At 50.0% G+C, this 10,470-nt stretch overlaps 2 protein-coding genes across 4 annotated transcripts in view; one reads left to right on the forward strand and one right to left on the reverse strand.

The window, feature by feature from the left end:
- The first annotated feature begins 22 nt into the window (after positions 1 to 22).
- On the forward strand, positions 23 to 5,356 carry MRPS7 (mitochondrial ribosomal protein S7). 2 transcript variants are annotated; one of them, XM_006018260.2, is made up of 6 exons: positions 50 to 78; positions 279 to 339; positions 1,652 to 1,843; positions 2,449 to 2,512; positions 3,414 to 3,581; positions 4,464 to 5,356. In XM_006018260.2, exons 2-6 carry the CDS (start codon positions 284 to 286, stop codon positions 4,683 to 4,685), a joined length of 702 nt encoding a protein of 233 aa, XP_006018322.1. In that variant the 5' UTR covers positions 50 to 78; positions 279 to 283; the 3' UTR covers positions 4,686 to 5,356. The 2 variants fall into 2 exon arrangements, with proteins under 2 accessions (XP_025053279.1, XP_006018322.1); XM_025197494.1 differs by lacking the exon at positions 279 to 339 and having other exon boundaries at positions 23 to 139.
- A 532-nt stretch (positions 5,357 to 5,888) lies between these two features.
- The window catches only part of MIF4GD (MIF4G domain containing), a 9,615-nt gene continuing 5,033 nt past the window's right edge, over positions 5,889 to 10,470 (reverse strand). For both annotated transcript variants that reach the window (XM_006018262.1, XM_006018263.2), the window contains exons 3-6: positions 9,809 to 9,918; positions 8,926 to 9,081; positions 7,918 to 8,010; positions 5,889 to 6,941 (exon numbers count right to left, since the gene is read on the reverse strand). In XM_006018262.1, the coding sequence (XP_006018324.1) occupies positions 6,714 to 6,941; positions 7,918 to 8,010; positions 8,926 to 9,081; positions 9,809 to 9,918 (587 nt within the window). In that variant the 3' untranslated portion in view covers positions 5,889 to 6,713. The remainder of the gene's footprint in view (positions 6,942 to 7,917; positions 8,011 to 8,925; positions 9,082 to 9,808; positions 9,919 to 10,470) is intronic.

A 10,470-nucleotide genomic window follows, 5' to 3' on the forward strand; every position in this document is an offset into this window, starting at 1 on the left:
TCTCTTCCCGCGCCTGCGCAGAGTCGCCAAACTCTGCTCAGGCGCGCGCCGAGCCGCCGCAGGGTTCTGAGCGCAGAGGCAAGATGGCGGCGCCCGCACTCGGGGTGCTGCGCGCGGCCCGCGGGGCTTGGCTGCCCGGGTGAGGCGGGGCCGGGAGGAATTTAACTCCAGGGTCCGGCGAGGAGGGGCTGGACGGGGATGATTTTGCCTCAGGACGGGGGATGGACGGGACGAGCACTGGAGGCCCTTGCAGCCCCGCTTCTCTCTGGGGAGCAGAGGCAAGATGGCGGCGCCCGCACTCGGGGTGCTGCGCGCGGCCCGCGGGGCTTGGCTGCCCGGGTGAGGCGGGGCCGGGAGGAATTTAACTCCAGGGTCCGGCGAGGAGGGGCTGGACGGGGATGATTTTGCCTCAGGACGGGGGATGGACGGGACGAGCACTGGAGGCCCTTGCAGCCCCGCTTCTCTCTGGGGAGCGGCCCAGGGACGTCCTGTAGGAACCTAGCGTGTCAGAAACCTGGGGGCTCTCGGGGCTCTGCAGCAGCGGGCGGAGAGGTTTTCTCCACTCGAAAACAAGTGGGAACAAGGAGCTGGCACTTCGCGAGGGGCGGCAGGGCTTGAGGTGGCCTCGGGTCTGAGGAGGTGGAGGATGGCGGCGCTCGGTGACGGCCAAGGACATAAGAACTGCGAGTCCTGGCTTGGTCCGTCTCGCCTGGTCTCCTACCTGTAGGTGCTCGGCCAGGCTTGGCCGTGGCAAAGGGGGCCAGGCGCTGGGGGAAGGAGGTGCCAAGCACCACCACGCGGTTCTCTGCGACAACATCCAGGATGTTCTCAAGCCAGCCATCCGCGGCCTGGCTTGCCAGACACGAAACGCCACCCCTGGAGCGGGTCTGTCCGCACATCTCCAGCCTCGCCTACGAGGAGACCCAGGGGTGCTGACGGTCTTCCTGAAGACTGGGATCCGAGATGCTGTCGGCTGCACCAAGCAGGCCACGCGCAAGACTGACTGCTGTGGGCGTCTGTGCGCTGGACACCAGGGTCGCACTTTGTATGGATTTGGTGGCTAAACTCCACGTACCAAATTCCCAAAATAACTGTGCCTGTGTCACATGGCGCACTCCCCGCCTGTGGTCCCACCAAGTCCCAGGATCTCCTGTTCCACCTCCTCCCCTCAGCAATGGGCTGTTACCACATAAGGGGAAGCGTGCACCATGGCTGCCCCAAGGCTAGCGCAGGCAGAGGTGCAGAGAGCAGCACTATGTGGCTGTAACATCTGGCTTGCCTTATCACTGTACTCTTGCTGGTTTTATATCAATAATTTACTTTAACACTTAACAGCACCAATACTCAGTGTTCATGCCATCTGTAAAATGAATGAATTCTAGACCCTACTTAGTGCATGGTCTCTTTTAAAAAGGGACACACTGTTAGCTTATGTACAGCAGCTTGGATGATGGGGCCTTTATGTGCTTGGCACTTGGGGGCTCTCTTGTAATACAAACAATGCTAGCAAGGTGAAAGCTGTGTCTCCCTACCTTTCTCTTCTGCAGCTTGGTCTGTAATGTTGGAGGCAAACTCAGCGAGCTCTCCAGAATCAGGCTCTTTATGTTGGTGGAGACTGACAGAGCCTTTCCTCTCATTTTATTCTCTGCAGGCTGATCCAGGTGAGATGGAGCCGGTACGCACCTGCTTTCCTTGAACCGGAGGTGAACAAGGAGACATTACGCAAGGCGTTGACAGAGCTGTCCAAGGAAGAGAGAGAACAATGGGAGTTCAAAACCACCCACCCCATAAAAGCTGCCCCTTCTTCTGTTACCAGCTCTGTGTTTAGTGACCCTCTGATCAGGTCAGAAAAAGCCCCATCTTTCCTATTACACCAGCTGGGAAAAAGGGAGCTTGAGCAGCTGATTCTGCTTCCACTGAGGTCACTATCAGTGACTGCAATTAGGTGTAGAGCTTAGAAGTGCTAGGAGCAGCTGTGAGTTCTTTTTATTCTAGTGGACATTATAGGAGGTCACCATCAATGAGAAACATGTCCTATCATTTCTTTCCCCTAACATGTAGGTTGTATATGGGTTGATTGTAGACAGTGTTAACAAGCTCTCATCATTGGAGTAGGGATTTGCTGTTTAATTTGTCAATAAATTGATTTTATTGTGAAAGAGTTCAGTGAGGGAAAATCTAAGTGGGCATTCCACTTCCAAATAGTTGGAGCAGCCTCTCATCTACTGGGCTGCACGCTGTCTTCCTGTTACCATGTAATCCGTTCATTTGGGTTAAGCTCTTCCCTGGAAGGCTGCTCTGTCACCAAACAGTGATTTAAAGATGAGCGCAATCACCAAAATGCTGGCAGGAAGCAGATGTAATCGCAGGAACAAACCCAGCATGGGGCCTGCTGCCTTCTGTGCTGCAACCAGTATTTCACTTGTCTTATTTGTTCTGTGCTTGCAGCAAATTCATCAACATGATGATGAAACACGGAAACAAAATACTGGCCAGAAACATCATGATGCAGGTGAGAACTCCACTCTCTTCCTTTGGACACTGTGCTCAAATTATATCACAAGACTTGCTAAGATTGTATAATCAAACATGTAAAATTAAAGTATAGCAGGATTTAAAATTGCCTCTACAATTTAACTTGAGCCCTTTTTCTTGCAATACGGTAGTTTTTAATTAAGTCATTGCTTCCAATTTTTGTACGAGCCTCTGCCTCATATGGAACTTAATGACCATCTCCTTGCCTTCCCTCCACCATTGCACAGGTCTTATTTACCGCATTGTTCAAATCCTACTCTGAATATAGAATTGTTCATTTCTTGTGAAGTCATCCCTTGTCTTCTTCCAACATCTCTGCCTCATTTGCAACTCACCAATATAGAACTTTTTCCCTAGTTCATGGTGTTCAGTGTTCCTGCCTTAGGAGGCGCATAAGACTTCTCAGGTAGGGGTGCAGTGTAGTTGGTATAAGTTGGTTAGAAAACTACCTGATTCTGCAAAACAGCTGGATTTGCTGGAGAGGTGGAAATGCATGTCAGAAAAATCAAAGGGAAGATAGGAAGAGGGACAGAAAAGAAACTCTTAGTCCCATCTCCCCTTTGCCAACTCCTGTGTATTAGTGTGAAATGAAATACTAGACATGGGTCAAGAGGCTACAGGAAAACCAGTGAGAACTAGAGTCTCGCAGGACTGAGTGTTGCATTCAGGGCAAGAAAGTGAGAAGAGCTGAAATTAGAGCCAGAAGTACTTGGGCTGATCCTCAGCAGGCCCATCAAAGCTACAGCAGGCTGGAAAACAGACTGAACCAGATTTAAAAAAAAAAGTGGAAGATGCATGTTAAACTGACCTGGTTGTCTGAACTTGGAGGGGGTTAAAGGCTGGAGCTGAGTGTGAGTTTCCTTGCTTTTTGCACACAGACTCTAGAAGCCATTAAAAGGAAGCAGATGAAGAAGTATCATGAAGCATCTGAGGAGGAAAAAGTGAACATTGAGTGCAACCCATATACCATCTTCCATCAGGCAGTGAATAACTGCAAGCCTATCATTGGACTTGGCAAAATCAAGAGAGGTGGCAAAGTCTACCAGGTAAACAGTGGAGGGGGATTTATGGAAATCAACCCTGTCTGGAAGAAATAACCAAAAACACTGCTTGCCTCTCCTTGGGGAAGGGAAGCAGTTACACTGGAACCTAGAGACCCTATCCCAGATCAAGGCTCCATTGAGTGCTATACTCACTTTTGTCCTAGCTCCAAACCGCTTGCAGCCTAAGTAGCTAAAGAGAAAAAGTAGGAGGGAAACAGGCACAGGAAGGTCAATTTCCTGCCTGTGGCAGAGCCAACAAAAGAATGCAGGTGTTCTGAATGACCAGAGGGATGCTGTACAGAGCTGAATTATGCATTGGCCACAAGGCTGCGTTTGTTCCTTCTGGGTAAGACTATTTGCTTGAGCAAGAGTAGGAAAGCAGCTCAGCTCTTGCAGAAGACAGGTCAGCATGTAAAAAGGATTGTATGGATAATTTTATTGAAAGCATCGACAAAGTTGTCATTAGACTGGAACACTGATAAAACAGGGAGATTTCTACCTGCTTTCTTCCAGCTCAGGTGAGCAGTGGCCGAAAATTTCCCCCCCCCACCCTACTGTGGTGAACAAGGTTCTGTGTCACAAAAGCCAGTCTCTGAACTGGGCCCAAAACTAAATGGGATTGTTCCCTCACCCTTAAAAGGGTAGCCACTGCCCTACCTTGGGGTTGAGGCAAGGAGGCACCCAGCAGTTCGCAGTGGCCAAGCCTTAGCTGATCTCCAGCTAGTAAGAGAGAAAGCAGTAAGCTTCTGCAGTGCTAAGCTGTGCTACCTGGATGGAGTTAGTCCTTTCCTTATCTCTTCAGTACCAGTCCCTTTCCTTTGAACCACTTGGAGTGGCATTTCATACATCTCTCTCTCTCTCTTTCTCTCTCTGAATGTCTCCTAGATCCCCACCCCTATTAAGGAAAACCATCAGCGCTTCCTGGCCATGAAGTGGCTGATCACTGAGTGCAGGGAGAACAAGCACTATCGGACGTTCATGCCTGAGAAGCTGTCCCAGGAGCTGCTGCTGGCCTTCCACAATGACGGCCCTGTGATCAAAAAGAAGCAGAACTTGCACAAGATGGCAGAGGGCAACCGGGCCTATGCCCACTTCCGCTGGGGATAGGGGACTTGGTACCAAAGGACGTGGCTGTGGGCTGGGGAGCCCTTGCCTTAGGCAGGAAGAAATTTCCTCCTACACTCATTTGTCCTTAGGCCCAGCCCTATAAAGAAGCATCCCAAAGCTGCTTTCTTTCAGACAGGCAGGTGCTAGTGTCATTGTCCCCAAGCAGCTTCCAGGTTGAATCTTCTAAGAGAAAAAGCAAGTTGATGAATATGGTTATGTGAGGTTTAACACTTTTCTGCCCCTTGGGGATTAAACCCCCTGCTAGAGCTCTGTTGCCCTCTAAATTCACACTTTGGTTATTTTCAAGTAATTTCCACATACAGTGAAGCCCTTAGAAAAAAAACATCTGAGGAACGCTGTTAAGTAACTCTCCCTACCCCACCTGTCCACATCTGGAGCAGGAGCAGGAGGGTGCAAGTCAATCTGTTCCACGTGACTCTGTTTGTTAGGAGTTGAGCCAGAGAAGAACAAGCTGGAATTTGGTCTGCAGCATGAACAGTCAGTGGTAGCTGTGCCAGACAGAGATGAGTCCAGTCAGATTCTCAGCCCACTGGAGTTGCATCTCTTAGCAGAATCATTGTTTGAAAAAATCTGACCTGAATGTTACAATGAAAAAATCTGACCTGAATGTTACAATGAGAAAATAAAAATGGGATCTCCCTGCCACTGTGCCTCTGTCTAACCACATTCCATGCAGGGGGGGAGGAATTCTATGCTGGTGTCAGTGGCCAGTCCTGATCTAGTGCCTGTCACTCCTAATCCACTGCCTCCAGGCCCCAGACCCCCAGTGTGTCTGGAGGGGAAGAGGGGCATGGGGAGTCCCAAGCACCCCCTTGCAGGGTGGAATGCTGCCTGCCTGCAAAGGAAAAGCCACAGTTCGCCACATTTTTCTCCTTTGAAGGAGAATCCATTGTTAAAGTTTGTTTGCAACCCTTTCATATCTTCTTGTGACCCACTTTTGGGTTGCAACCCACAGGTTGAGCAACACTGTTCTAGACCCGTCTGTTTGACTGAAATTAATATTATAGTGCTTTCTCTCTGACTGTTCATCTGCCCAGTACTGATGAGCACCTCTTCCACACCAGAGGACTAACCAACATGTTACAGTCTTAATGTCCCACACTACACCATCTCTAGGACTCTACAATAGGTCCACTCTGTAGAAATGATACAGCCACAGCTTAGCAGAGAGCATGCACAGCATTCATAAGTAGAAAGGTTTTATTAGAAAAAGCATCATAAACCCACTTCTTTCCGCTCCTTTCTCTGCCTTTATCATCATCACAAATGTGCAGTGATCAAGTTCACTCAGTTTTGTTCAGAAAAACCTTCTGTTGTGGTTACTGTATAAAACTTATAAAAACAGTTCCTATGCTGCATACGCTCAATTGTGCTCCTGGGGGTGGCTTTGTCACCAGTAGGAGGAGGTGTCGCTGCTTCTGGTTGCACCCAGCAGGTGAATGGAAGGGTTGGAAGAAGTAAAACTTAATAACCCACATAAGGACTTCAACCATACACGCATCGTTTTGGGTAGAAGCATGATGTGTCTTGACCTGGTTTGAGAAGTAAGGGCAGGGATCCTATGGGGTAGAAAATCAAGAAAGACACAAATTCTCCAGGCAAGACACATCAGATTTTTCTTCCTTCTCTATCAGATCTGCTGGTGGCTGGGGGAGTTGGAAGGTGAGGGCACATCTCAGTGGAAACCATTACCTGTGCTTTCTTGCCTATTAATGTAAAATCCTGGTTTGGGCTTGAAGCCCATGTTACAAGCTCATCGACAGCCTGAGAGGCAGTGATCAATATGGGCCCCTCCTTGAATGAAAACAGTGGAAGCTCTGGCTAGGTTAAAGCGGCCCAACAAGTTGCAATCTAGTAATGATATGATACAGAGCATCTATCGGGTGTCAGTATTATAAATCCTATTTACAAGAAGCACTAGAAAAACTTGTGTGTGTGAAGCTTGCTGGTGAAAGTGCTGGGGTCAGTTCACTGCTGCTGGTGAAGTCCGTTCTAGATGCTGAAGGGTCAATCCGTGAGTTCACTGTAGTAGTACTTCTGGGCGGCCTCTGTCATCTTCCAGTCGGCTGCACGGAACTCAATGATCTCCAGCAGCAGGAGCTGAGAGAGGGAGCTGAGCCCCTCCTGCAGGAGGAAGCCATCCCGGAGGAGGAAGAAGAGCTCATCCATGCGCTGGGAGTTCATCTTCTCCAGCTGCTCGCCAATGCGATGTAGCTGCAGCACCAGGCAGTCCACCTGAGGCACAGAAAAGAGGTGGGGAGAAAAAGCACCTAAATATGGCAGTGATGACGTCTCTGGTGCCTCTGAGCTGAGCACCTTTACAGTGAGCCAGTCCCCAATCCCTTTTATTTCTGACAGATTCAAGATTCCTCTTTCCTCATGAGAGTGTCTGGTCCTAAATGCCCTCTTCACCCCAGAAATATATGATAGTAGAAGGTGGGATGCCTACAGCAGCTCTGGAGGGGATGTGTCTGAAGGGAGGTCCCACAATTTCACACATGGAGGCAAGGGACTGGAACATGCCATTAGAAACTCCCCAGCTCATGCTGGGACTCCCATGAGGGCACAAAATCCTGGATCAGCACTTACAGTGAGCCCATTCACAGAGCCCTGTGTCAGCACCTGCACTGAACGGATAAAACTGTCTGAAACACTCTCCAAGTTTCTAGAAAGTTGGTGCATTTGAAGTCTTTTGACCTGCCAGCACCACCCTCACATCCAATTTACCCTCCACCCAAAGGGAAGGGTTGACATAAAGCATCACAGAAAACAGCAAGCATAAGTAAAGTCCGTGGCAGACAACACACACATTTTATAACCACTCCTTGCTTGTGCTAGACAAGCCTTAGGTGTTCATATCCACCAATTGCTACATACAGCCATGCTCACAGTCCAAGCCATAGCTTTAAAACACATTGTTACAGGGAGAAAAATCAGGCTGAGAAGAGAACTATTGCAATTTTAACAATGGAATTGCAGCCAGGACCTTCCTGCTGTCTCCAATCTGGGGCTGCAGGGAGTTTCCCATTGGACAAGGCTTCATTATCCATGCTTGCCACTTACAACCAGTCCTAGGAAAAAAGCCCTGTGGGGCCTTGTGCCTTCTCCTTTGCTGCAAATAGGAGTCCAAGCCTTTCCCAGCATCCTCCTTAGCTGTATTATTTCTGATCACTTAGCAGTGCTTGTAAGTTAGCATACCACCAGCACTCACCTCTTCCTCCTTCAGTAGGCTGTCAGGCTGTGCCAGTCGAAACAAGCAGTCGTAAACCGGATTCACCAGTGCCATCATGGGCATGTTGTTCACCTGTTAGCAGGAGGCATGAATGTATCAACTCGCAGGCAGAAGAGCCGCTTTGCTTGTTTTACAGGACTGATGCTCTCCGAAAGGGGAAGGAAACAGGACCCCAAGGAACTGGCCTTGATGTCACTGGCTGAGAGCTTAGTGTTGGCAGGACTTGCCAAGGAAACCACAGACACTCAAGTCTCTCCTAGCCAGAGAAGCTAGAGATCCCTGAAAGGAGCAAAGGTGCTAACAAGGATGGACAAGCAATGCCATTATGTGCACTTTAAAAAGTAACCAAACCTTCATGGGAAATGATTTAGTTGCAATTGTGTCTTTCTCCCATGTCAGCCAATATCGGAGCATGTGAAGTCTGCTGGCGCAAAGACCCACAGAGAGCCAAGTGCAGGTGTGCTCATCTATTTAGGCATCAGGGAATGACACCATGTGACTAACTCAGCAACAGCAAGTGAGCAGCAAGGCTCTAAGTTAAAACCTCGGAGATGAGAAAGAAGGATTTCCAAAGGCAAGCGCCAAGGGAGTGGGAGCAGGGGGAAGAAGTTGGGCCACATCTGTTCACTCTGAGAACAGATCTGAGAACACATCTGTTCATCTGAGAATCAGCTCTAACAACAGTTTTGGCATTGTGCATTTCACCACTAAGGGAAAATGCACATCCCCAATAGGTAAAGGGTTGTGGCACAATTAGTGAGAGGCTTTGAACCATGCAATGTAAATGCAGATCTGTGTATCAAAAAGAGCGAGAAGCTCAGAACCAAGATCCTGTTGAACCTCGCCACCACATGCAGCATGGAATTCAGGATCCAGGCTCCAGGCCAGTGCCTGAACTCTGGGGATGCTTTTTTCCAGGGGTTCGATTCAGACCCATTTCCAGCCATGAGGCAGCAGCCAGGGATGTTCCCAGGTCCAGTTCCGTACCCTCAGGTAGTCAAAGATGTTACAGATGAAGGTGACGTAGCAGATCCAGGCCTGCAGGGAGCGGGTTCGCAGCTCCTCCCGATCCTTGTACTCCTGCTGCAGCCGGTTGAGCAAACTCCGCCGGAAGACACTCTGACCCACCTGCTTGCTCTCTGCCTATGGCACCAGGAGAGAGGCAAAGAGTTGAGACCTCAGCGGTAGAGGAGGAGAAGGATGTGGCTCCCAGGAGACTTGGGTCTACACACGTTCTTAATGATCAGACTCCCACCACTGCCCAGAAGAGGATGCTATCTGCCAGTCTTGCTGCAGACAGACCCAGGACCACTGTTCCAGTCTGTGCATCCCCCTACATTCCCCTCCCCTCATTTCCCTGGAGCATCTTATCACACACAGCACTCCCCTGGCCAGCCTTATGCCTGCTCTCTTGGAAAGAGGCTGCTCCAATACGATGCACAAGTCCCTCTGCCACGAAGACCCCAACTCTGAGACGGAGCAGCCCGGAGCTAGCATGAAGCAGGTGTACTCATGTTAAGGGGAGCAGGTTTGAATTGATGTCTGTCAGGCAGTGGGTAGAAATACTGGCTGCTCCAGTACACTGTTTAGACAAAGCGAAGCTGGCCTGGTAGGCAGAACATGGAGCCAGCGAAGGAACCCCTGGGAACCAGCCACTTCATAGCCATGGTGGAGCACTCAATCCCCTTTGGACATCCCCTTTGAGGGGTGGTCCCCTGTGTCCTAGGCATAGGGTGGCAGGGAGACATCTGAGGGCCTCTAGTGCTAGCACTGTGCTCTGTAAGTGCTGTAGGAAGGAGTCAGGCCCAGCAGAGAGGCCAGGCTACAAAGCAGCCCCAACCCTGATCCAGGAGGGCAGCCCCTTACTCACCTGGATGATGGTGTAGCAGATGCGTCCCGCCTCCTTACTGAACACACAGTCTTTGAGGGACTGGTCCACAATGATGTTGGCGACTTTCTCCAGGTCCACGCTGCTGGGGTCTGCAAGGGAAGAGGCCATGCTATCACTGCCACCCACTCATCACTGGCTCCCCCTGGTACTGCACAGAGTCCCCACATCACACACTCCTTACTAATGCTCCAGAACTGCTGGAAAGCAGCTACGGGTGGATGGAAGAGTTAAAATAGCACCATGTGCTACAAGAAGTGAGGCCCCTGGACATGTTCATGTCAGTGTAACAACAGAATGGGCACATGCCACCCAGCTCTGAGCAGTTTAATTCACCCTACCCCAGTGTAAAGTTACTCCACAAAACTTTAGCAGCTACCCCCAGGAGTACATAAATCACACAGGCGTACACGTCCTGTGCCTACAGCTCTAGTCCAATCCAGACTATCCCACGGTTGCCCTTCTTTTGAGGTATCACCTGCTCCCCACCAGCCAGTGGCAAAGGGCTGTAGTAGCAGCCTACAGTCTGCTACTCTGGGATAAGCTGGCTGTCTGTCTGCTCTGAATCCCAGTGGAGTGTGCACAAAATCTTGGTAAATGTGTGGTGTATCTACACTGCAAAAACCAGACTCGCTCCAAACCCA

Source organism: Alligator sinensis, unplaced genomic scaffold (assembly GCF_000455745.1).
Source record: "Alligator sinensis unplaced genomic scaffold, ASM45574v1 scaffold400_1, whole genome shotgun sequence".
In the NCBI taxonomy this organism is placed as follows: domain Eukaryota; kingdom Metazoa; phylum Chordata; order Crocodylia; family Alligatoridae; genus Alligator; species Alligator sinensis.

What these genes read in the sequence shown, in the direction of transcription:
- MRPS7 (XM_025197494.1), top strand. Translation starts at nt 84, where the DNA reads ATGGCGGCGCCCGCACTCGGGGTGCTGCGCGCGGCCCGCGGGGCTTGG. An exon ending in CGCGGGGCTTGGCTGCCCGG is followed by an intron (nt 140 to 1,651) that starts GTGAGGCGGGGC and finishes TATTCTCTGCAG; the next exon opens with GCTGATCCAGGTGAGATGGA. An exon ending in CCAGAAACATCATGATGCAG is followed by an intron (nt 2,513 to 3,413) that starts GTGAGAACTCCA and finishes TTTTGCACACAG; the next exon opens with ACTCTAGAAGCCATTAAAAG.